This window comes from Microcaecilia unicolor, chromosome 13 (assembly GCF_901765095.1).
Source record: "Microcaecilia unicolor chromosome 13, aMicUni1.1, whole genome shotgun sequence".
Lineage (NCBI taxonomy): Eukaryota > Metazoa > Chordata > Amphibia > Gymnophiona > Siphonopidae > Microcaecilia > Microcaecilia unicolor.
Window position 1 is genome coordinate 82,479,009 of NC_044043.1, and position 27,224 is coordinate 82,506,232.

The 27,224-nt window shown below is 45.6% G+C and overlaps 1 protein-coding gene across 4 annotated transcripts in view; it reads left to right on the plus strand.

Moving 5' to 3' along the window:
• The window catches only part of RNF207 (ring finger protein 207), a 99,928-nt gene that overhangs the window by 58,126 nt on the left and 14,578 nt on the right, over positions 1–27,224 (plus strand). For all 4 annotated transcript variants that reach the window (XR_003944117.1, XM_030222624.1, XM_030222625.1 and 1 more), the window contains 4 exons: positions 3,644–3,712; positions 5,944–6,012; positions 9,612–9,733; positions 26,568–26,748. Coding sequence is in view for 3 of the 4 variants with exons in the window: in XM_030222624.1 (XP_030078484.1) it covers positions 3,644–3,712; positions 5,944–6,012; positions 9,612–9,733; positions 26,568–26,748 (441 nt within the window). In the remaining variant the exon portion in view is untranslated. The remainder of the gene's footprint in view (positions 1–3,643; positions 3,713–5,943; positions 6,013–9,611; positions 9,734–26,567; positions 26,749–27,224) is intronic.

Here is a 27,224-nt window from a genome sequence, read left to right on the forward strand (position 1 = left end):
TCTTCTGTAGTTGATGATGAGGTTTGCACACATGTCAGGAGGAATTTTGGTCCACTCCTCTTTGCAGATCATCTCTAAATCATTAAGAGTTCTGGGCTGTCGCTTGGCAACTCGCAGCTTCAGCTCCCTCCATAAGTTTTCAATGGGATTAAGGTCTGGTGACTGGCTAGGCCACTCCATGACCCTAATGTGCTTCTTCCTGAGCCACTCCTTTGTTGCCTTGGCTGTATGTTTTGGGTCATTGTCGTGCTGGAAGACCCAGCCACGACCCATTTTTAAGGCCCTGGCGGAGGGAAGGAGGTTGTCACTCAGAATTGTACGGTACATGGCCCCATCCATTCTCCCATTGATGCGGTGAAGTAGTCCTGTGCCCTTAGCAGAGAAACACCCCCAAAACATAACATTTCCACCTCCATGCTTGACAGTGGGGACGGTGTTCTTTGGGTCATAGGCAGCATTTCTCTTCCTCCAAACACGGCGAGTTGAGTTCATGCCAAAGAGCTCAATTTTTGTCTCATCTGACCACAGCACCTTCTCCCAATCACTCTCGGCATCATCCAGGTGTTCACTGGCAAACTTCAGACGGGCCGTCACATGTGCCTTCCGGAGCAGGGGGACCTTGCGGGCACTGCAGGATTGCAATCCGTTATGTCGTAATGTGTTACCAATGGTTTTCGTGGTGACAGTGGTCCCAGCTGCCTTGAGATCATTGACAAGTTCCCCCCTTGTAGTTGTAGGCTGATTTCTAACCTTCCTCATGATCAAGGATACCCCACGAGGTGAGATTTTGCGTGGAGCCCCAGATCTTTGTCGATTGACAGTCATTTTGTACTTCTTCCATTTTCTTACTATGGCACCAACAGTTGTCTCCTTCTCGCCCAGCGTCTTACTGATGGTTTTGTAGCCCATTCCAGCCTTGTGCAGGTGTATGATCTTGTCCCTGACATCCTTAGACAGCTCCTTGCTCTTGGCCATTTTGTAGAGGTTAGAGTCTGACTGATTCACTGAGTCTGTGGACAGGTGTCTTTCATACAGGTGACCATTGCCGACAGCTGTCTGTCATGCAGGTAACGAGTTGATTTGGAGCATCTACCTGGTCTGTAGGGGCCAGATCTCTTACTGGTTGGTGGGGGATCAAATACTTATTTCCCTCTGCAGAATGCAAATAAATTCATATACTTTCCACAATGTGATTTTCCGGATTTAATTTGTGATGTGCTATCTCTCACTGTTACCAATAACCTACCCTTCAATTATGGGCTGCTCATGTCTTTGTCAGTGGGCAAACTTACAAAATCAGCAAGGGATCAAATACTTATTTCCACCACTGTATGTGTAAATCTATATTTTAGTCCTTTACAGCTGGGGAAGTGAAGATTCAGGAATGTGTGCGCTGATCTTTTAGCGTTCCTGGGTGGCAAGTCAATAAGGTCTGACATTTACACTCCCACACACATAAATGCAGCAGAGTAGTACATAACCTAAAAAATTGTGTAAGTTACGTGTGTAAGTGGGATTCCCTCCCATTTCCTGCCCGTGCTCCACCCATGTGTACTCCTCCCTTGCATTTATGCACTAGGGGCCCCTTTTACTAAGCCTTGTAGGCGCCTACCCACACCTAACGCGTGTCAAATTGGAGTTACCGCCCAGTTACCGCATGGCCCTTGCAGTAATTTCAATTTTGGCGCTCATCTGAAAAATATTTTTTTTTATTTTCTGGCGCGTGGCAGCTACGCGCGACAAATGACATTTGATGCGCGTAGACCATTACTGGCCAGTTACCGCGTGAGACCTTACCGCTAGGTCAATGGCTTCTGGTAAGGTGTCAGACCCATAATGGATGCGTGGCAATTTTCATTTTGCCACGCATCCATCTTCGGCAAAGAAACGGGCATTTGTTTTTGTAGGTGCGCTAAAAAAAAAATAATTCTGCGTGCGCCCAAAACACACATCTACACTACCGCAGTTTTCAGGGCACCTTAGTAAAAAGACCCCCTAAGGCCCCAATGCTCAAAAGCAAATGCAGCCTCTGGAGGCCATTAGCGCCAGACTAGCACCTGCATCTGCTACCGCAGAATGCTGAGAGCCAATGAGCGTGTGAAACAACACGCTCACCGGTTCACAGTACAATCAGCATGCTAATGTATTCAAAAGCATGCTGATGAGGTACTTTTCCTATTCATCCTTAATGTTCAGAGAACTGCGCTCCTCCGAAGGCCACACCTACCACTGTAACCCTTACGCCAGGGGCATGGTCTCTCCTGTCTCTCTCCCCCTCCTACACTAGGCAGACCTTCATCGGTCTGAGCTGCAATGTGAAAACTAAAACTTTTGACTCTGATTATGATAGGACGTGGAAAACAGCCAACAAAGTAAACTTTAAATTAGGTTGTTTTTTTAAAAATCAAATAAATAACAAAGGCAAAGCGGAAGTAGATAGAAAAACATTTCTACAGCTAAAGAGCGCAGCATGCGCGTGACCTCCTCTTCTGACCAGGTTTAACACCGGGGAGTTTTTACCTCTATCTAAAAGCACAGCAGTCCCCAAACCCCGTGGGAAGGAGACGTTTGGTAACTGCAGCAGCACAAGAAAGACGCACAGGTCTCGTGCACGCGTGCTGGGCACGTGCCCCCACCCCCTCCTTACTTCCCAATGCTCACATGCATAATATTTGGATATCATTAGCGCTGAGCATTGGGGAGTTCTTTTTTGGCGGTGGAAGGACAGTACTTTCCGGTGCTGTTTTGTACAGCACTGGAGTTTTGAGCATCTGCCCCTAAGCCACTTGCATGCACCTTACAGAATAGCACTTAGCAGTGAGAGCGCTAGCATTCTGCAAATTTAAGTGTACAAGGGGCATGGAAATGCGGGAGCTCAGTTGCATGTATCAGAGGGCAAGTTCTTAACAGGTCATTTCTGTACATAAAGCATAGGAATGCCTTTGATAATCAGACTGTATATACTTGCTATGTGTGCCCAGGTTCAAGGCCGCTGAGAGGAGGGGGCAGGGGGGTCTCCATGGGAGGCCCAGCGCCACAGTCCCCGGTCTCACCCGCCCACCCTCGGCTCCGTCGACAGCCCCCCTCTGTCTGCCACCGGGCCCCCTGCATTCAAATCGGCGGTGCCTCACCTCCGTGTGAAAGCGCAGCGCCGGCAAATCGCCTCCCTTTGAGCCTTCTCTCCCTGTGTCCCACCCTCATCTGATGTAACTTCCTGTTTTCGCGAGGGCGGGACACAGGGAGGGAAGGCCTGAAGGAAGGTGATCTGCCGGCGCTGCGCTTTCACACGGAGGTGAGGCGCTGCCGATTTCAATGCAGGGGACCCGTGGTGGACAGAGGGGGGCTGTCGATGGGGGTGGGCGGGTGGGACTACGGCGCCGGCAACCTGAGTAGCAATTGGGGGGCGGCAGCAGAAGTGGGGGGGGGGGGCACGGGGGCGGCCTTGCCCCAGGCCCGGCTCAGTCTCTTGGCGGCCCTACTCAGGTTGGAAAGATGGGCTCTTGAGTTTAAAACAATGAGAGTAGTATCATTGGTTTGTACAAGGTCTGTTAACAAAAGAACTGGGGTTTCTCTTTCTATTTCACATGTTAGGTGGCTGTAGATTACAAAACAAGTGTTTACCTCTCTCTCTCTCTCTCGTCAGGTCCATCTTGTTACGTGTTCTGCTTTCCTGAGCTCGGCAAATAAGGCTGAATTCCTTGATTTAGGATATGTAAGTAAAGCATGCATCACCAACCAGTGTCCAAAACAGATTTCTCTTGAATAATGAATACGTTTCTTAGGGGTGATTAATCTGCAGGTCTCCTACACATGGCCACTTCTAACTCAAGACTGCCTCTGCTTCAGGAAGGAGGTGAAAGCCTGGCTCTTCTCCCAAGCTTTGAAAAAAAATCAGTGCTATAAGGGCCCCTTTTGCCAAGCTGCGTCAAAAGGAGGCCGGCGCTGGCGTCGGTGTGTTTTACACGCTCACCGAGGCCCCCTTTTACCGCAGCTGGTAAAATGGAAGTCTCGTCTTCTTACAGAAATTTTTGTAGCGCTGGAAATGACGGCACGCTAAGGGTGGGAAGTACCGCCGGGATGCTGCACAAGCCCGGCAGTACTTCCTGTACAGCGAGCGGTAAGCCCTACCACAGCTTAGTAAAAGGACCCTAAACTAGGGAATAACAGATATGCAGCCATTGTACATATAAATGTTTAGAATATTATATTGTAGAGAACAGATAATCAAGAGACTTCAGACCGCCCAGAACACAGCAGCGAGACTGATTTTTGGTAAATCAAAAATTCGAATCTGCCCTACCCCTTCATGAAAAACTACATTGGCTCCCCATTAAGGAACGTATTGCCTTCAAGGTCTGCACCTTGATTCACAGGATTATTTATGGAGAAGCTCCTGGATACATGCTAAATCTAATTGACTTACCACCCAGAAAAAAAAAAACAGTTCCAGCCTTTCCCGATCCTTCCTAAATTTACATTATCCAGACTGCAAAGGCCTCAAATACAAGTCTACCTACGCATCCAGCTTCTCCTTCATAGGAACACAGCTATGGAATGCGCTACCCGAAATATTAATATTACTATAATATTAATATTACTGAAGACCATCCTGTTCAAGGCCTACCTTCCTGACTCAACCTAAATTTACCTCTTCTTTGTTATAGCAAAATCCATGGACCTTATTTTTTATTCACTCTTATCTCTGTTTTTCTACACGTTACCTATATGTTTACTATTTTACTATTACACTGTTTAATTGTATTTTACTGAACTGTAGTTTTCCCTATGATCTTGTGTAAGCCACATTGAGCCTACTACTAGTGGGAAAATGTGGGGTATAAATGTGTTAAATAAAATATTAGAGTATAGTGCTCATTTTCAGAGCAGATGGACATCTTAAAAGGCATATCTGCAACAGTGTGGATTTTTCAGGTAGACACTTTTGAGCATTCACAGTGACTGCGAAATTCTGACACATTGTTAATTGTATCGTTTGAATGACATTATTTTACTACCGTGTTTCCCCGAAAATAAGACCCTGTCTTATATTAATTTTTGCTCCCCAAGACCCGCTAGGTCTTATTTTCAGGGGAGGCCTTATTTTTCGGGGAAACATCGGGGTCACCCCCCCACCCGAGATCGGTGGCTCCCCCCCTCGATCGGTGGCTCCCCCTGCCCTCAGTCGCTCCCGTAACTAACCTCTTAAACGCTTCCTTTCACCATTCATCTTCGCACTCGCAAGCAAGCAGCAGGGCAGGCCACTCCTTCCTTCCGTGTCCCGCCCTCGCCTGACGTAACGTAACGTCAGGCGAGGGCGGGACATGGAAGGAAGGAGTGGCCTGCCCTGCTGCTTGCGGCGAGTGCGAAGGTGAAAGGAAGCGTTTAAGAGGTTAGTTCTGGGAGTGACTGAGGGCGGGGGGAGCCGCCGATCGAGGGGGGAGCCGGCGATCTCGGGTGGGAGGGTGACCCCGATGTTTCCCCGAAAAATAAGGCCTCCCCTGCTAGGTCTTATTTTCGGGGGAGGCCTTATATTTTCAAATTGCAGCAAGACCTCTACTAGGTCTTATTTTCGGAGGATGTCCTATTTTCGGGGAAACAGGGTATGTTTTAACTCAAAACGTTCTTAACACACGAAAATCACCAGGTAGTAACGCTAAAATGTCATCATCATCAACATAGCTTAAGATAATTAAATGTTGTTTAATAGTAATACGTAAGTATGATGACTAAATAAGTACATAAAATTTCTCATTCAAATTCAAAGTGGTTTCTGAGAAAACCTCAGCCTGTAAATATAGTTAACTGCCTAGGAAGTTCCTCTTCAATTGACCTGCTGATCAGAGAACGTGGATGAAAATTCATTAGATGCTCTGAAAAGGTTTTCAAACGCTTGTGACTTTGATGATGGAAAGAAAACGATGAGTTTGTTTTGTTTTCTTACAGCAATTAATGGAGAGGCTGCAAAAAATTGTGAAACTTCCTCATCGTTTGAGACCAACCCAGAGTAGTAAGGTACGGTTATCTCTGCAGCTGGCACAGTGAAGCGGAATGATACTCTAATGTATTGGTGTGAAAGTTGATGACTGCGCTTTAACATCAGACCTGCTGTAACCCTGTGAAAGCACAGATAACAGGGGTCGTTTTACTAAGGTGCGCCGAAAAATGGCCTGCACTGGTGTAGACGCGTGTATCGGATGCGTGCAGGTTCATTTTTCAGCTCACCCGCAGAAAAGGTCTTTTTCCCCGCACGTCTGAAAATGGACATGCGGCAAAATGAAAATTGACGCGCGTCCATTTTGGACCTGAGACCTTACCGCCACCCATTCACTTAGTGGTAAGGTCTCATGCATTGACTGGGTGATAATCATCAGCACATGTACAATGCTGATTACCACCCGGTTAATGTCACGCACCGGAAATTTTCCATGGGCGTGCATAAAAAAATGAAATTACCGCCCGGGCCACATTGTAGCCGGGTGGTAGTTCTGAATTGTTGCACGTTGGGCATGCGTAGGCACCTATGCAGCTTAGTAAAAGGGCCCCTTACTGCCTTTTCCCAAAGCATCCCAAAGCAGAGACTATTTAGTGCATAACTAGGGTCTGCTGAGCTATGGGATGTCCTAGACTCTAGAGGGCTAAAGCCTGATTCAGCAGTAAAATTAATATTCAGGACAATTTATGTGGTAGACTTTGGTGACCTGCCAGCTGAAAATCCACTTACAGCTGGATAAATAATCTCCTTATCTATAAGTGGGTTTTCTCCTACTGAATTTCTTGGGTTTCTGCAACAGACCATTGGGTTGCAGTTTCAGTTCTTATGGTCTCAGAACATCTCTGGTGTTCAGGGGTCACAATGGTTCAGAAAAAGTACTGAGCCATTGCGACCCGAGGCAGGAGTTTTCAGTAGGCCAAAACACGTACAGTGTCGGATCCCTCTGTCCAAGCAGCAAATAAAGGGCCTTTCAAGTATTATCTCCTGTGTTGGATCATCCTTTGGCCAGCCTCTACTTTTTTGTGGTTGTACTGTCTACGTAGAGGTTTTTCCTGTTTGCTGTGCCTGGTCTCGCAAGACTTGCCACTAGGTCATGGCACAGAAGGCAAAAGTAGAGACTAATAGACGATTCACCACTGGAGACATGAGTCCAACAGTCTTTATTATATCAGAGATAACGACCCGACACAGGCCGTGTTTCGACGCTAAAAAGCGTCTGCATCAGGGGTCAATAAAAACACCAAGTAATGAATGCAAAACGAAGAGTCCTACTTGTATATGTGTTGTCAACTCACTGATCACGTAGCACCAAACAGAATATGCTGGATACAAACTGTGTCGGGTCGTTATCTCTGATATAATAAAGACTGTTGGACTCACGTCTCCAGTGGTGAATCGTCTATTAGTCTCTACTTTTGCCTTCTGTGATTCGTCATCGTAGAGAACTTTTCCTGTTCTATATTTTGGACTAGGTCATGGCAGCCATTTTGAGAGCAGAGCGGTTTAGTGCTTGTGCACTCCTTGCCCTGACTACGTCTCAAGATGATCAAGGACTGTAAGATAGACTTGAGGGGGGGCATCTACAGGTGGGCTGGGAGAGGAGAGGCAACTCCTGTTTGGAGAGGAGGGGGGAGGAAGGGAAAAACAGGACAAAGCACACATTTTTAGCTTCCGCTGAAAATACATGGTCAGTTTTGGCCAAAACGGAAACTGAAATCATGGACGTAGCCTTTCAGCTGAAACCGAAACTGGGCAGAAAGGATTTTGGACCAGTTTTGGCACCATAACCAAAACTGAAATTTGGGTGGCCTCTAGTTGAATTGCCTGTTCGGGGCTCACTGCTAATTTTCAGTGTTGCTTAACCAGTTAATGCCACTGAAAATAACCGGTTAGCACCAAATGGAAAACTGGCTATTTTGGGGGCATTCCGGGGTAGAGTCAGCACTTGGTCGGTTAACTGCTGATATTCAGCACTTAACCGGCCAGGTTAACCGCATAAATAGGACCGCTTAAAAGTGTGTCCTATTTTTATGTGATAGCTGATAGCTGGTTATGTACTGAATATCGCAGTGAACTGGCTAATTGATAGCTGGCTCTACAAACCCGGAAATTCAATGCCAGAGAGCAGACATGACTCAACATTTAATTTTCAGGTTTAATGTCGGCGATCAGCAAAACACTGATCGCCTCCAGTTGAATATTGGGTCCCTAGATTCCATTATAGAATGTTAGCGTAACCTGGTATCGATGCATCTAACATCTAAGCATCTGTACTTAACAGCAGTCATAAAACTGGCATAAGTGTGAGCAGTGGCATAGCTATGTGGGGCCATGAGGGCCTGGGCCCCCGTGGATTTGGCCATGGATCCCCCTGCTGACGATTCTCTCGACTCCCCCCCTCCCACCGCCAACCCGCTGTCACCAGCCCGCTGCTGTCGTTGCCTACCTTTGCTGGCAGGGAACCCCAACCCCCGCCAGCCGAGGTCCTCTTCTTCCCGCGCAAGGCTTCATTCTGTTTCCAACGTCCTGCACATAACATGCAGGACGTCGGAAACAGTCAGAATGAAGCCTTGCGCGGGAAGAAGAGGACCTCGGCTGGCGGGGGTTGGGGTCCCCCGCAAGATAGGCGGCGGCGGGAGAGGGTTGGCGGTGGGGGGGGGGGAAATCGAGAGGGTCGTCGGCAGGGGGGGGTCAAAGTTGTTGTTGTTGGTGGTGGTGGTGGTGGCGCCGGCGGTGCCGGTGGGGCTAAAATGTGCCCCCTCACCTCTGGCTCTGGACCCCCCCCTCCCGCCAAAGTCTGGCTACGCCCCTGAATGGCTTAGCGTGGTAGGGACACGCATAACTTACAGTATTCTGTCCTTAATGTGCATAAGTGGAAGCCCCAGCTATGTCCTGCCCATGCTCCAACCCTGACTACACTCCCCCCCCCACACACACACCTTGCAAATATGCACTATATAAATTAATCAGGTAACTGCAAAATAGTGCTTAGGCAGAATTTTTGCATTTTCATGCACATATGTACACAAATTATTTTAAATGTTTATGCGCGGGTTGCTTTTTTTGTGTGTGTTTTGGGGATGGAGGGACTGCAGATCTTGTGTTTGGGGGGGGGCTTAGATTTGACAGGTCTGGGAGAAAATCCCGGACCTGTCAAACCTCTTCTGCTGTTTGACAGGTTTGGGCTTTTAACAACCCGGATCTGTCAAGCAGCTTTTACGGGAGGATTGTGCCTTGGGCCCATGGCCAGGAACAATCTTCCTCAGAAGTACCCATATGATCATTAGCTTTGATCATAGGGGCATTATAGCCCGGGTGTTATTTTTAGAGCTCTGTTTGGAACAGCGCGGGGCGTCAGATCATCGGCACTTCAGTGTGAACGTACGCTTCTTTGCTGTCTAAAATTTTGTAGCTCCTTTCTTCCAGTTATCATTAAATTGTACACCACTCAGTTCTGCTCAGTTCTGTTTTGTCAGCTTGTGATGGAATATCAAATACGAATAAAGATTTTTTTTTTAAGAAAGAATAGATGCCTATTTTCTTTTAAACAATAGGCTTCTATCTGTGCCCTCTGGTTAAGGGACAAAGCTTTAACATGTTTACTTCTGATGTACTTTAGATAAACTCAGACTATGGAGCAGAGTTTGCCCGGTGTTTGGAACCGTTGCTGTTTCTAAATCCACGAAGGCCGGGTGGTATGAACGTGGGCAGTGGCTGCCCAGGAATCAACAGTGGAAACATGTAAGTAAGAAGCTTGTGCTCTGTAAATGTTATTTGTTCTTCTGATTCACAGGAAGGATTAAATAGTGGGGGGGGGGGGGGGGGGGGGGGGGCTTCACTCTCTTACCAACTATTTTTCCCCCCTTTGGCAAATCTTTATTTGTGAAAGCTGCTGGATTGACAACACTGGAAAGAAAAGTCTTCATTCATAGAATAGACGAAAGACCCTCATGCTGTCTATACGTTGTTCCTAAACCACTAAACTATCTGTCATCTTCAATCTATTTAAACTTTTGCTGCTAGACTCAATTTCTGCTAATATTACTACAGATACTAATACCAAAAAAAATCCTTCAGTCTCTGGTATAAAAATATAACAAATATCCAAACCAGGACAAAAAGTTACCAAAACTGGAAAATAATAATCGCAGCAAAGGCTACCCCAAGAGTATTAGTGTATGTTCAAATTTTTTAAGAATACCCTCAGACTTTCCACTCAGTTCAGCACTTCGTTCAGCGGGTGATTCTTTTTTTATATATTTATGCTCCCTTCGAACATTACTTCCTGTTCCGGGGCACAGCCAGCACCGCATGTACGGAGAGTTCAGTCCCATGTGGCTGCAGCTTGGCTGGTGCCCAAGTTAGACGTGTTGAGGCAGTATTCTATAACAAAGCATGTAACTTTTTGGAACACCCCTGACACCCTCATGGCTACGCTCCCTTTTGAATTACACACTATTAGAGTTGGGCGCTATGCCTTATAGAATAGCTTCCAGCCAGATGCGCATGCAGACTTTACTGGGTGCCAATTAGTCAATAATTGGTTGTTAGCACCCAATTGTTGACCATAATTGGCTCATTCACCAAGTAATTTGCACTCGCAATTTTAGAGATTTTAGAAAGAACGTGTAGCGGGGAAGTCACATGTCCAAGTCAGGATGTGTGGAATTCCCATAATATTTTACAAGAGGTTAGAACATAACTTATAGTCATACTGGGTCAGACCAATGGTCCATCTAGCCCAGCATCCTGTTTTCAACAGTGGTCAATCCAGGTTACAAGCACCTGGTAGAACCCAAATAGTAGCAACATTCCGGAATCCAAAGAGTAGCAAGATTCTGGAATCTCAAATAGTAGCAAGGTTCAATGCTACCAATCCCAGGGCAAGCAGTGGCTTCCCCATGTCTGTCTCAATAGCAGACTATGGACTTTTCCTCCAGGAATTTGTCCAAACCTTGTTTAAACCCAGATATGCTAACCACTATTACCACATCCTCCAGCAGTGACTTCTGCAAACATAAAGCCTCTCGTACAATAGGAGCAGGGTTGCACGTCCAAAATCTTCCACATCCAGAGGTAGTGAGATTTTAGAAACCTGCACCTGGGGGGAAAGCCATATTTTCCCTCCCCACATGGAAGTGGGAGCAGCTTTTTAAATCACTGCTCCTTCTGACCCCAGCACCACAGACCACCACCAACCAGGCCCTGATGCAGCAGGTTGATGACTGCGAAATGCTGCCTAGCGTTGGATAAGAACCTCTATACGTTTATGAACTGGATGTAGTTAAACCTCACTGTTCTGAAGTGGTGCTCAACAGTGAAAGGTGCTTTCAAGGAATTCTGAGGCTTTTGTTTCTTCCTGAGTTAACTGAGTTTACTGAATAGGATATTTTACTCTTTGGCTGAATATAAATGAAAAATATTATTCAGCTGAATGTGAATACTGAATACGAATAATAGGCATTGAGCTTTAACATAACAACTAATAAAAGAAGCAATGTGAAATCAGATATCAAGTGTTTATTTCAGTAGGATTTAGCACAGTAGAGCCCTGGATTATTTGTATTCAAATTTAAATTATTATTTGGGCCATATGTGAATAATGTATTTGGGGCACTATTTGGGGGTCAATATTCAATACAGCCCTAGTTAAAATTTTGTTACCCAGCTGACTCCAAATTTGTCCAACAGGGTTGATCCAGTCCAGGTTTTACCCCATTGCAGGGACTTGTAGTTCTGATTTCCAAACGGAGTCTTTTTCAGTGGCGTAGCTACGTGGGGTCAGGGCCCCCATAGATTTGGCCCTGGAACCCCTGCTAACGACCCTCTCGACCCCCCCTCCTGCCTTTGCTGGCGGGGGACCCCAACCCCCGCCAGCCGAGGTCCTCTTCTTCCCGCAAAAGGCTTCCTTCTGTTTCTGACGTGCAGGACATCAGAAACAGGAGGAAGCCTTTTGCGGGAAGAAGAGGACCTTGGCTGGCGGTGGTTTGGGTCCCCCGCCAGCAAAGGTAGGCAACGGTGGGTTGGCGGTGGGAGGGGGGCAAAGTTGGTGGTGGCAGGGTCGGCAATGGCGGGGAGGGGGGGGGGCTAAAATGTGCCCCCTCACCTCAGGCTCTGGACCCCCCTCCCGCCGAAGTCTGGCTACGCCCCTGCTTTTACTAAGGCACACTAGAATTTTTAGCGTGCACTAAACACTAGAAATGTCTATATATTCCTAAGGGCATCTGCTAAAAATGGTAGCGTGCCTTAGTAAAAGTCTGCCTGAATTCCCTAAGAGGATCAACACTAAATGTCTCTGCATGCAGTGGGTAAAACCTGGACTGGATTAACCCTGTTGGGTGAATCTGGAGCCAATTGGCAACCCTAATATAGAATAGAGATTTTGGTGTATCAATATGTCTCTAAAATTACTCTCCACATGGGCAGAGTCTGACTGGGCGGCCATGAGTAAGTCACAAAACGAAAGGACATTTTGGGGCTGGAACTTGTGTCTTTTTCACTTTAAATGTTTTTATTTATTAGCGTACACAGCAAACACATATTCAAACAGTGAATCTAACCAAAAGCACAACCCGCTCATAACAGCCTAAGGAATGTTTGCTGGGCTTGCATAACGAAAGGGAATCTTGGGAGGTTAGTCGATGGCTTAGATGGGGGTATGCTGCAGCTAAGTGTCTCATAGCCCAGAGGTGGAAAAATCCAGACCCACCAAAATTGGGAGAGTGGAAGAGTAAATTGGGTCAACTTACAGGAGCGCCTCATGGCATATCGTAGGGAGGGGTTAAAGCGACATAAAGGGGGATGGGATTCTTTACAGACACGGGTCCAGACTATTTAAGACTGTGTTTAAGATGTAATATTGCTAGCAGTTTTGTTGGGGGAGGGACAATTGGACTTGTGTCTTTTTATGAATGCCATAGTTTGTGATTAGGAAGGGTTGTGCTTGTAGGGAACAAGGTCAGACAATCTCCTAAAAGGATTAATACTGCTTTGGAGAAGATTTGCATCCCAGCTGGTTGTTAAAGGAGCTCAACTATAATACTAAGCAGCCTATTGATTTTGTGGATCAGTGGTGGAGAAAGAGAGTTAAAGGCTACAGAGGGATTCCTGAACCTGCCGTGGTGACCCCAGAACCAATCATGTTTTTAGGTTATCCACAATAAATATGCATGAGATGCACACGCGCACACAGGAGAAAATGTCTGTTCAGATCGATCTCATCCATGCTTATTGAAAATGTCCTAAAAGCCCAACTGATTTGGGGTCACTAGGACAATTTCGGAAAAGCCTTTTCTACACTGAACTATAGAAAATGGTAGATGCAAGAATTCTGTTTTCCAGAACTGAAGAGTAAACATTTCAGTGCTAAAGTGACTTGGGAGATTTCTTGTGAACTTGTTTTTTTATTTCTATACACGCTCCAAATGAGGACAACACGTAGAAAAGGGACAGAAGAACTCACCGGACAACATCCATAATGTAATTCAGCGATGGGAAATAGCCCATTGACATTGTTGGTTTTGGGGTGCTCTGTGTTGCTGTTCCAGGGTAACCTGACAGCATTATGAAAGAGCTGCAGTACAATCCGAGCAGTCTGGCTATCTGCTGGTCCAAATTAACCAGGGAAACCGCTGCTTTCTAACCTAGTTAAATATTGCCTTACCTAGTGTACTGGTGTTCTCTTTTGGCTTCGGTTTTGTGATATCTGGAGATGCACAAAAGTGTTATGCACAGGATTCATCTCTGTGGGGAGAAGCGGAATTTGCCCTGAGCCACTTGAAAATCATTTTGTGCAGGGATGTTCATTTTATTTTGTACCATGTGTTATACTGATATTCAATAATTACATCAAAGCATTTACATTAAGTAATAATTTACTGACATGGAGAGCAAATCATTTTCTAGTATTTCGTTTAGTACATTCGGGGGGCCCTTTATCAAAGGCGCGGTAGGCTCTAAGCACGTGCAGAGCTTGCCAATAACGAGACTAACACCAGCACCCCCCCCCCCCCCCCCGGATTTGGTGCACGTCCATAACGCCGGGACAACTAATATTTTTATTTCCTGACGCACGTGACGTTTCTGGCATTAATCGGCAGTTGGAATGTGCTGACTGGTCACTGCCCAGGTAGCGCGTGAGCCCTTAGTACTAGGTCAATGGATGGCGGTAAGGTCTCAGGCCAAAAATTGGACATGCACTGGTTTCAATTTTAGTGTATGTCTATTTTACGACCCCTTAGAAAAAGACCCTTTTTCCTAGACGTGGTAAAAAAATGGCCCTGCATGTGCCCAAAAGATGCGCTCACTCTACCGCAGGCCATTTTTTACCACGACTTACTAAAAGGACTCCTCAGTTTGTCTTGCTTTTAAGGCATTTTAGAGCATTAAAATGTTTTACTTTGCACAAATATTACATAAACAGCTCAAATAATGTTTTATTGCTTTACTAGTAAAAATGGCCCGTTTCTGGCGGCGATGAAACGGGCACTAGCGGGCAGGGGACTCCCTTCCCCTCACCTTACTCGTGTCTCCATGGTGGTCTAGAGGTACCTGTTCGGTGGTGGCAGGAAAGAAAGAGCTCCCTCTTTCCTGCCCGTAGCGGTGGTGGTAGCTTCCTTGCTGCATCGTGTGGGAGTCCGGCTCTCGGCGTTTCAAAATGGCCACCGAGAGTTGAAGTTTCGCGATGCAGCTTGAACTGTCGGCGGCCATTTTGAAACACCGAGAGCCGGACTCCCACACGATGCCGCAAGGAAGCTACCACCACCGCTACGGGCAGGAAAGAGGGGGCTCTTTCTTTCCTGCCCTGACCGAACAGGTACCTCTAGACCATCAGGGAGACACGCGTAAGGGAAGGGGAGGGGAGGTGACGGGGGGGGGAGGGACGTTGCTGAGGGTGAGTGTGGTACTGTGGGTGGGGCGGGGCGGTAACTTCTAAGGGGCGGGGCTATGTGGTGAAAGGGGCCAGGTTGACGTGGACGGCTGGGATTTTTTGGAAGGGGAGGAGTAGGGAAACACGCGGAGCATGTTTCCCTACTGCTCCCCGTGTGTTAATTAGCCTTGTTTTCGTGTTCCGCCCGCGATGTCATCACGTTTGACGCGAGGGCGGGGCATGAAGATGTTGTGGCTTCACCACCATGAAACCACGAACCGGTGTGTGAGTGACTTCAGTGATGTCAGTGTCCTCAGAACGTTGAGGGTGCGTTTTATTATAGTAGATGTGTCATGTTGGATAAGACGCTGACACGTGGAGGGGCATAATCGAATGGGGCGCCCAAGTTTTCCTGAGGGCATCCCCGCAGGACGGCCCTGTGAAGGGGCGGGGAAAACTGCTATTATCAAAACAAGATGGGCGTCCATCTTTCATTTCGATAATACGGTCGGGGACACCCAAATCTCAACATTTAGGTCGACCTTAGAGATGGTCGACCTAAATGTTGAGATGGTCAACCTTAGAGATGGTCGTCCCTGGTTTTCGGCGATAATGGAAACCAAGGACGCCCATCTCAAAAATGACCAAATCCAAGCCATTTGGTCGTGGGAGGAGCCAGCATTCGTAGTGCACTGGTCCCCCTCACATGCCAGGACACCACCCGGGCACCCTAGGGGGTACTGCAGTGGACTTCACAAATTGCTCCCAGGTGCATAGCTCCCTTACCTTGGGTGCTGAGCTCCCAACCCCCCCCTCCAAACCCACTACTGTACACCACTACCATGAAGGGGGATGAAGGGGGGCACCTAGATGTGGGTACAGTGGGTTTGTGGTGGGCTTTGGCGGGCTCACATTTACCACCACAAGTTTAACAGGTAGGGGGGATGGGCCTGGGTCCGCCTGCCTGAAGTGCACTGCAGTACCCACTAAAACTGCTCCAGGGACCTGCATACTGCTGTCATGGAGCTGGGTGTGACATTTGAGGCTGGCAACAAAAAATTATTATTATTTTTTTTTTAGGGTGGGAGGGGGTTGGTGACCACTGAGGGAGTAAGGGGAGATCATCCCCAATTCCCTCCAGTGGTCATCTGGTCAGTTTGGGCACCTTTTTCAGGCTTGGTTGTGAAAAAAAATGGACCAAGTCAATTCGAGCAAATGCTCGTCAGGGACGTCCTTTTTTCCATTATCGGCCGAGGACACCCATCTCTTAAGCATGCCCCAGTCCTGCCTTCGCTATACCTCCGACATGCCCCTGTGAACTTTGGTCGTTCCCACGACGGACTGCAGTTGAGGGCGCCCAAAATCGGCTTTCGATTATACGATTTGGGCGACCCTGAGAGAAGTACGCCCATCTCCCGATTTGTGCCTGAAAATGGGCGCCCTTCTCTTTCGAAAATGCCCCTGAAAGTGGAACAGGAAACATCATTGCTGTTTTCATTTCACATCTGCATATTTCTGCAGCCCAAAAAAAAGCTCTGTGCCAGAGGCTGACTATCTCCGGGGCTCAGGGGTATTGCAGCTGTCTAGGACTGTGTGCCTCTTGCATTGCTGGTTTATTTTATTGAACTCTGGCATTTTCACCGCTCCTCAGACAGTGTCCATTGATTGTCTTTGTTATACAGTCAATACCTTTACAAAGTTATCATATAGTTGTAAATAGAGGACATTAACGTAAGACACAAATAGGCAAGTTGGTTCCAACAAGTGTAGCAGCACTTGGAACTGATGATTCCTGGAAAATAGGCTTTACAGTCCCTGGTTAACCATGTCTACGTTTCATGGCACAATCTGACTCTGACTGTGCCCAAGTAAGGTCAACTAGCAGACTCGTTTGAACCAATGAACTGTGCCTTCTGCTTCCCTCAGCTTCTTGATGTCTGTCAGTGTCTGACAAAGTCGGTGCTTCCTCATCTCTCTTACGTGGATTTATACAGCTTGTGTGGTCTGCAAAGTGTACAGCAAGAGTCTGGGATCTCTCAGTCTGAGCTGCACCAGTGCAGAAATCAAGAGCTCCTTATGCTTCTGCAATCTGATTTTATTCTTTAGAGACTCCAAGATTCAAGCAGCAGAACACAACTGTAAAGATCAGCCTACTAGTTTAGAGGCCCTTTTACTAAACGACATTAAAGGGTAAATTCAAGAAATTGCGCTGAAATTTAGGCACTAGAATGATGTGTGCTAAACACTTCTATCGTGGCAGTTCCACGTGGAACAAGTGTTCTAGAATACTAGTGTACGTCCGAAAAGTCCATAAGACATTAGTAAAAATGAACTTGGGGAAAATCCACTGCTTATTTCTAGGTTAAGCAGCATAAAATGTATTGTACTGTTTTGAGATCTTGCCAGGTACTTGTGACCTGGATTGGCCACTGTTGGAAACAGGATGCTGGGCTTGATGGACCTTCGGTCTGTCCCAGTATGACAATACTTATGTACTAGGTCTCTGGTGAGACCCCATTTAGAGTACTGTGTGAAATTCTGGAGACCGCACCTACAGAAGGATATAATCAGGATGGAGTCAGTCAAGAGGGGCAGCTACAACATTGATGAGTGGCATCTGTCATAAACCCTATGGGGACAAACTTATAGACCTCAATATGTATACTCTGGGAGAGAAGGGGATATGATAGAGATGTTTGAATAACTCAGTGGCAGGAGGTGAGCCGTTTTCAAATGAAGGAAAACTCCAGAACGAGAGGGCATAGCATGAAGAGGTTATAGGTTCAGGAGTAACCTAAGGAAATACTTTTGTACAGAAAGAGTGATGGACACATGGAATAGCCTCCTGGTGGTCCTAATTTACGAGGAGTCTATTTTGACTAGCAAACTTATGCTTCCATATCTACAGTACCTCATATAGAAGCCTTTATGATTCTCCCCCTTATCTTCTTCATCTATCCTGTCCACCAGATATGGCTTCTTCGTCTTTTTGTGTTTCAGAAGAGTTTCCTGTTGAGGGCTCAGCTCACTATCAGAATTTAATTGTTATCGGTGGTTTCAGTGCTCACGATGGAAATGACAAAAGGTTAAAAGGATAAAAATTGTTGTTGATGCACAATTTGGGTTCTCAGCAACACATTAAAGTTACTTCTTATAAGGCAAGCCATATCTTGGACAGAATCCTCCACAGAAAGGAGCAGTTTATTGGGGAGTTGTTATATTGGAGCCTTTGAAGATCATTATCGTCTTTCTTTCGATTTGTGCACGTTGAGGATGGCTGATGATTCTGCAATTTATTTGGATTTGCTCATACCTTTTTCAGTAGTACCTCAAGCTGAGTTACATTGATGTATGTACACTGGGTATTTCTCTGTCCCGGGAGGACTCACAATCTAATTTTGTATCTGAGGCAATGAAGGGTTAAGTGACTTGCCCAAGATCGCAAGGAGCAGCAGTGGGATTTTAACTGACCACCTCTGGATATCAACACCGGTGCTCTAACCACTAGGCCACTCCTCCATGCCAATAAAACCTAACCTATCTTGCAAGCTACAGACCGTGCAATCTTCTCTTTGCTACTATATTTTTATCTTGCCTACAGGACTTTGAGCGATTGTCATTGGATAATATAGATATAGATGGATAGATAGATAAAATAAACCTGTAGATGTGTATATATAAAGTATACACAATAAATTCATCACTATTCACACAATTATTGTATAGAAGCACCCCCCCCCCCCCCCCCCCAATATTCAGTGCTATTTAATTGGCCAGAACAGCTGCTGACTGGTTAAATAGCGCTTAAGCGTCTATCTGCCGATATTCAGCGGGGATAACCAGCTATGCCCCACTGAATATCCCCAGTTAGCGGCTATCTGCTGATTTTTAAACCTGGTTTAGCGGCCATATTTGGCCACGTGAAAGTGTGGGATATCTTTGGCCAGTTTAAAGATAACCAGCAAAGTCTGAATATCGACTTAGCTGGTTATCAGCGACGATTGTGTGAGTTGTAACTTTACTTTATTTATTAGTCACAAGCATTCCCAGACTGAGTTCAGTGTGACTTACATCCCGCGGTCTGAATATTGGCCCCATGGTGTTGCTCCAAGCTCCTCACAACACATACAAAGACAAGTGACAATCCAATTCCCTGGAAAGCTACCTTTTTTTGGTAATGGTTGTTGCAGTTCTGTACAGTTTTGTTTTCTGTTATCTAGCACCCGTGCTGATCTCGGTCCTAGTAACTTTCCACATACATCACATGACTCAACCCTTCTTTCACCTGGGTGATTGCTTTTGACCCGGCTCCCTCGGAGGCTGTCTGCCTGCCTGACACTATTTTTATCAGAATTTCACAGAACTCTTACAGTACAACGATTCACTGGTACTTGATATATATTTAGGCCTGTGGATGTCAGAGATGACCTCGGGCATCTCGAGTCTAACACAGCTGCTCACCATGCTAACAGAGAGCACACCTTCTTATTGTGGAATGGACACTGCAGGTTTTTGCGAAGACAATTTGGTGGTTCAAGGAAACTAATCGTAGATGAAGGATTTTGGAGCTTAACGGTAATGTTCAGTGCAAAAAAAAAAAAGTGTTGAAACTGTCTTTGTAAAGTTTTTCCTAACTTGAAATTCTGGTTGTCTCTTTGCATCTTGGTAACAATCTAGTGCATATGTAAAAGGATTCAGTTTGAGTCGGAGGGTGGGAGACTCAGGTGGGAGCATTAATTTTTTGTTGGAAAGAACCAACTTGATTTCTTAGACTTACTATTTCAGGTTGATGGGGGGGAAATTCTGAAGGGGGGTTTTTCATCTCTCGCCTGTTACTAGGCTGTGAATGAAGTGTAGCCGGGTTTTGTCGTCAGGGGGAGCAGATTGTTTGTTTGTAAGACAGGTGCCGATGCAAGGTTGAAGGGCCAAGCCACATAGGCGCAGTTCATTCAAACTCCATTTGGGGAGCGACCACTAGCTATGACTCTGGAGCCTGTGGTACCTTCGACTGGACATTCTTTGAATTATGACGATATATCAACTGTTGTAATTAAAAATAAACATAAAACCACACAGGTCACTTCTCCAGATATCATGCTAGAATTTTGCACAGCTTGGTGAAGACAAAAAGCCGAGATGGGGTCTTTGGAAGGAAGCTAACTACTGAAGGAGTGGCTCGTTCTTATCAAAACCATTATACCTTTCATTCTCTTACATTTCTGCAAAGGTGAAATTTGGTTCAGGGTACCAAAGGGATTTCTCTATCAAAGCAGTGAAATCTAAAGTGGGAAGGGACTTAAGCAAACTCTTCCCCCCCCCCCCCCAACCCGAGCATGCAACCTGTCCTCAATTAATGTGTGCATACTGAAATGCAGCATAAAACTGTACTAATGCCTGTAAAAGTATGTGAGCCGCCCTTTTTCCTTGATCATATTTGTGCTATATGTAAAAGTGAAATGTAGCCAGAAACGTCTGAAGAGAGTCTACCAGGAAAAGCCCCATGCATACATAAGTGTTGCCATACTGGGACAGACCAAAGGTCCATCAAGCCCAGCATCCTGTTTCCAACAGTGGCCAATCCAGGTCACAAGTACCTGGCAAGAATCCCAAAATGTACAAAACATTTTATACTGCTTATCCCAGAAATAGTGGATTTTCCCCAAGTCCATTTAATAACGGTCTATGGACTTTTCCTTTAGGAAGCCGTCCAAACCTTTTTTAAACTCCGCTAAGCTAACCGCCTTTACCACATTCTCTGGCAACGAAGTTCAACCTGCAGCAGTAGCAGAATCATAAAAAATTATGAATTTTTTTTTATATGGTTACTTTATTTTTGTCGTCAGGGGGAGCAGATCGTTTGTAAGATAGGTGCCGGTGCAAGGTTGAAGGGCACCTATTATTTTTAACTACAATCATCTGAATTCTGATGCAGTTCTTTAAGTAGTTTAGCTTATCCTAATGCTGTCTTTGTTTCCTTTTCTAAGTACCTGTGTTATCAGGGAAACAGGATTTTCTGAAGTGCTGTGATCCTTGCCTCGCTAATCTTTCTAAATGGATTGAGGCCCAGATGCTCGAAACAGCTCCCTAATGCTGAACGCTGATGACATGCAAATTTAGGCACTCTGTCAGCGCTGAGCATTAGGGAGCTGTTTCAAAGTTAGGGGAAGGATGGTACCTAGTGCCTGCACTGAACACTTGTGCATTAAGCACAGCTCTTCAGCGCATGCCCAGAACCCCAGAGGGGGGAGGAGAGAAGGAGGAGGAAAAAGTGCGGGTTGTCCAGCAGTGCGATGAGTTTTGCAAACAGGGATCCTGAAGCCAACCTCCGAACTACAGCTTTTCTGAGTACTCCTGCAAACCCTTCTTGCCAAATATATTTAAGGATGCTGGTCATAAATTAATTGCACTTTGCCTTGCACATCTTTAAACCCTTGCACCAAGGCACTTATGTATCTCTGTCTTTGGTCACTTGCTCCTTCCAGGGCTCCACTGCACCATTCCCGGCCCTGGCTTCCTCCCCGCACGATCTCCTATGCTGGAGCTTTGGCTTTGCTTGGTCAGTTCCTGTTCAGCTTCTCTAGTGTTGGGGATCTCTATGGCTCCGCACAACCCTAATGCCAGCTCCAAGCTGGCTTAGGGTTTTCAGCGACAAGAGCACCCTTGTTTGGCACGCTTGCCGCTGAACATTGGGGAGGAATAGGGAGAGACCGGATTAGCATTTATTTACATGCTCATTGCACCAGGAGCCTGCAAGCTCGTTGATTTACACGCTCACCGGCTCTCACAAAACAGCACAAGCAAATGTGGGTGCTAGTCTGGTGCCATTGGCCTCTTGCACCCACATTTGCTTCTGAGCATCGGTGAAAAGACTCTCACTGTGCAACATGCCTCTCTATACATGTGTGCACTATGCATACAAACTGCATTCAGAATGCAAAAAGCAAACCCACCCCAGTAGCGTACCAAGGGTAGGGTGGTTGGGACGGTCCGTCATGGGTGCAAGCAGCAAGGGGGTGTACAGAACAGGTGTACGGCTGTTGGCTCTGGCAACTTGAGCTGAGAGCAAATTGTCAAACCACCTAAATCTCCTCTTCTTTTTCAAAGAGAGTTAAGTAAAAAGGTTAGTATTCTGCATACAGTTCAGACTCCTCTTATTGACTTTTACATTCACTCTGCAGCTCCTCAGTACCTCTCCACTCTTATCTCAAGACTGCCTGCCCTGAAGAATTCAAAAAACAAGCGGGCGGTGAGGCGGATCCGGAGGGAGGGAGAAGAGCCAGAGCCGGCTCGCTATTTTCAACAACCGGCTCACAAGCCAGAAGAAAATTTAACAACCGGCTCCAGCACACCACTGGATACAAATGCAAACAAACAAACAATAAATAAATAAAAGAACTACAAAATGCAATAGGAAAGAAATCATGCACACAAGGGAACATTTAAAGTTTAAAAAAAATAGCATTCACATTCGAGGCTAACATTTATACTTGCCACCTCCCAGGTACCCTCACCTGAAAAGAGCTGCTTGCCTCACTCGCTGGAGTATGCTCTTTGGAAAAGCCATGCCTTTAGAAGCGCCTTAAACTTTTTAAAATTACTCGCTGTGTATAGTCAGAGGCAGAGAATTCCAAAGTTGGGGAGCAACAAAGAAAAAAAAGCACTATTTATTGTGAACATTTATATCCCGCATAATCCCACCAAGGCAGGCTCTATGTGGCTTACAATGTTTGATGAAAAGTACAACATAATAATTCTAGTGCAAATCAGACATGTGACCTCCAGTTGGGCAGAGCGTAGTCCTGGTAGTACCATACGGTGATCATTAATAGATCGCAAGACACATGCTGAAGAGTACATAAGTACATAAGTAGTGCCATACTGGGAAAGACCAAAGGTCCATCTAGCCCAGCATCCTGTCACTGACAGTGGCCAATCCAGGTCAAGGGCACCTGGCACGCTCCCCAAACGTAAAAACATTCCAGACAAGTTATACCTAAAAATGCGGAATTTTTCCAAGTCCATTTAATAGCGGTCTATGGACTTGTCCTTTAGGAATCTATCTAACCCCTTTTTAAACTCCGTCAAGCTAACCGCCCGTACCACGTTCTCCGGCAACGAATTCCAGAGTCTAATTACACGTTGGGTGAAGAAAAATTTTCTCCGATTCGTTTTAAATTTACCACACTGTAGCTTCAACTCATGCCCTCTAGTCCTAGTATTTTTGGATAGCGTGAACAGTCGCTTCACATCCACCCGATCCATTCCACTCATTATTTTATACACTTCTATCATATCTCCCCTCAGCCGTCTCTTCTCCAAGCTGAAAAGCCCTAGCCTTCTCAGCCTCTCTTCATAGGAAAGTCGTCCCATCCCCACTATCATTTTCTTCGCCCTTCGCTGTACCTTTTCCAATTCTACTATATCTTTTTTGAGATACGGAGACCAGTACTGAACACAATACTCCAGGTGCGGTCGCACCATGGAGCGATACAACGGCATTATAACATCCGCACACCTGGACTCCATACCCTTCCTAATAACACCCAACATTCTATTCGCTTTCCTAGCCGCAGCAGCACACTGAGCAGAAGGTTTCAGCGTATCATCGACGACGACACCCAGATCCCTTTCTTGATCCGTAACTCCTAACGCGGAACCTTGCAAGACGTAGCTATAATTCGGGTTCCTCTTACCCACATGCATCACTTTGCACTTGTCAACATTGAACTTCATCTGCCACTTGCACGCCCAATCTCCCAGTCTCGCAAGGTCCTCCTGTAATCGTTCACATTCCTCCTGCGACTTGACGACCCTGAATAATTTTGTGTCATCGGCGAATTTAATTACCTCACTAGTTATTCCCATCTCTAGGTCATTTATAAATACATTAAAAAGCAACGGACCCAGCACAGACCCCTGCGGGACCCCACTAACTACCCTCCTCCACTGAGAATACTGGCCACGCAATCCTACTCTCTGCTTCCTATCTTTCAACCAGTTCTTAATCCATAATAATACCCTACCTCCGATTCCATGACTCTGCAATTTCTTCAGGAGTCTTTCGTGCGGCACTTTGTCAAACGCCTTCTGAAAATCCAGATATACAATATCAACCGGCTCCCCATTGTCCACATGTTTGCTTACCCCCTCAAAAAAATGCATTAGATTGGTGAGGCAAGACGGTACGTGTCAATGAGGAAAGATACAAGGGAGTACCCTGACGAAAAGCTTTGAAAGCCATAACCAACATTTTGAATTGAATGTGATAAGTCACCGGTAGACAATAATAATCTTTCAGAGTGTTTGAGAGATGATCAAATTTCTGTAGATGACAGAGGATACGAATAGCTATATTCTGCAATGTCTAATCTTTTGAGAAGCGATTTGGATATCCCTAAATAAATGATATTGCAATAATCCAAATTATTGGAACTTAATGCCAATTTAGCACCAATTAGCTAATTTAAGGGTCCTTTTACAGAACGGCCATAAGCCCAACACGGGTTTACTGCTCCCTCTTTTGGGACTACCACTGGCTCAATGCGGCTGCCAGCAGTAGTCCCACCCCGAGCAAGCGTCATTTCCAGGGGAAAAAGAAAAACCCCAGAAATAACTTGCGCAGCAATAACCCGGCAGTAATCGCGCATCGCCACACGCTACCCTGATACCGCCAGGTTAGCATGAGATACCCTTATCACCACCTCAATGTGTGGTGGTAAGGGCTCCCCATCACATGGTTATGTGTGCCTGGGGTCTTTTTACCCGCTGTGGTAAAAAGGGCCCTGGCGTGTGGGGAAAAATGGCCCCTGCCACCTGCGCAGGGCCCTTTTTCCCGCAGCTTGCTAAAAATGCTTGTACATGACCCCTGCAGGCCCAATTAGTAACATCCTTTATAGAATTTGGGGATTAATGTCCAGGTATTTAGAAACTGCCAACACTTATCCGGGGACCAGTGATACTCAGTACAGGTGTCTGAAATCAATAGGACAAGTTTAGGAAACCCAGACTTAAGTGTTGGGCAGGGGATCTGGTCTGATCATAGTTTTTTTGTCAGGAAATAATTTTGTATTGGGGGAATATAATTTGGCATAAGTTCTGCAAACTTGCTTGTGCGTTTCATCGGATAGCTATCTTGATTCAAGTGGCATGGTTAGTCCACAGTCAAAATAAAGGTCAAATAAATTGTAAATGCTTACTGTTTTATTGGATTGAGTTAAGATAATCACAATTGTATTTAATTATTCCAGTAACAAGGACTTATTTGACTTTTATTTCAAGATAACAGGAAAAACATAAGTGCACATACATGAACAGTTTGAAGAAAGTTGAACTCTATAGCAGGGTCTCTGCTGTATTATTGACTGTATTGTTAGTTATTTGTTTCATTTGTATCCCACATTTTCCCACCTATTTGCAGGCTCAATGTGGCTTACATGGTACCGCAACGGCGTTCGCCAGTTGCGGTATGAACAAATACAGGTGTTATTGTGGTAAAAGAAGGTTCGTGTTTCATAGATACATTGGGCAAGTTAGGAAGGGGGGATGAGGGTTAAGGTATGTCCATCCTAAACTACAATGCAAAACTATGAAAAAAATAATTTTTCAACTATGACAAAAAGAAATATCATCTTTCTGCTTATGAAGATAGGGAGGGAGATTATTCCAAAGGTGTCTGACGGAAAAGGAAAGGAAGAATGCAAAGTGTCTTCTGGAAAATTCTAACAGATTATCCTTGACATAACAATAATAAGAGTTATAAGAGTGATGTGGAGCTTAATATCCAACGTTGGTAAATGGTTCAAAAGTGGGACAGTCAAGCATTAAAAGTACTCAACTCATTAAAATAAATGTTCTTAAACTAGCCAAGGGGTTTTTTTTTATTTAAGGTGTGCTAACAGATTAAGGGGCCTTTTCAAAAAGGTTTGGGAGGGATAATATGTGGGTAGCTCGCACCTAATCGGCACTTCCGCCGGGGTAGCATGTGCACCTGGTGGTAATTCCGAGTTTTGCATGCGGCAAATCCCACGGTAGAAAATAATTTTCTATTTTCTACTGTGGAGGGAGGGGCATTCCCAGGGGTAACCGGCAGACCACCCATGTTGGCGCGCACTGCATAGTTACCGCATGGGTAGCACGTGAGCTCCTACCGCTAGGTCAATAGGTGGCGGTAAGGGCTCAGATCGTAAATAGGCACGCGCTAGTTTAAATATTAGCGCTGGCCAATTAAAAAGCCTTTTTCCCAGCCACAGTAAAAAAAATGGACCAGTGCGTGCCTAAAAGACACGCCCACGCTACTGCAGGCTACTTTTTACCGCTGCTTTGTATAAGGACTCCTTAGTGTGTGTTAACTGCCATGCAGCCCATAGGAATACAATAGATGGTGTGGCATTTAGTGCCTTATTCTATAAAGTTTATGCTCCTAAATTTACCCTCCTAAAATGTGTGCTCCTAATTTATGAATTTATATTCTTAAATTACGAGCATAATCTATTTTGGAGCATAGAATATGTTCTTAATTTAGGAACATAAATCTTAGGAGCGTAAATTTAGGAGCATAACCTTTATAGAATAAGGTCCTTAGTGCACACTGATCGGTAACAAGTGTTAAATCCATTAGTATACCTTAGTAAAAGGACCCCCAAATTTATTATGCTCCAAAATTGCTAGTGAATTCTATAATTTTGCTATTAATTTTTTTCTCTGAAGGATTTCATGTGGTCAGTCCTCCAAGATCCTGATAGCACCTGGCTGTCCTCCTTCCTGTGACAAGATGTCCATCGTCCGGAAGCCCACTATGCATCGCTATATCAGCACAAAGGTCCTTCTGGCAGAAGGAGGGGAAACTCCCTTTACAGAGCATTGCCGTAACTATGAAGACATGTACCGAGTAAGATGCTCTTTTTCATAAAATTATTTTGTTGGCATGTGTCTTCCCCTGGAGGGAAAGGGAACGGGACTTGATATACCACCTTTCTTTGTTTTTTCCAACTACATTCAAGGTGGTTTTCATAGTATAAACAGGGTTGAGTGACTTGCCCAGAGTCACAAGGAGCTGCAGTGGGAATTGAACCCAGTTCCCCAGGATCAAAATCCACTGCACTAACCACTAGGCTACTCCTCCACTAGCAGCAGAATCTCAAGCAGTAGCAACATTCCATGTAGAATCTCAGCTAGGGAAAGGGAAATGGGACTTGATATACTGCCTTTCTCTGGTTTTTGGTTTTTGCAACTACATTCAAAGCTGTTTACACAGTATATATAGGTACTTATTTATTTAGATTTTGCTCACACCTTTTTCAGTAGTAGCTCAAGGTGAGTTACATTCAGGTACTCTGGATATTTCTCTGTCCCAGGAGGACTCAC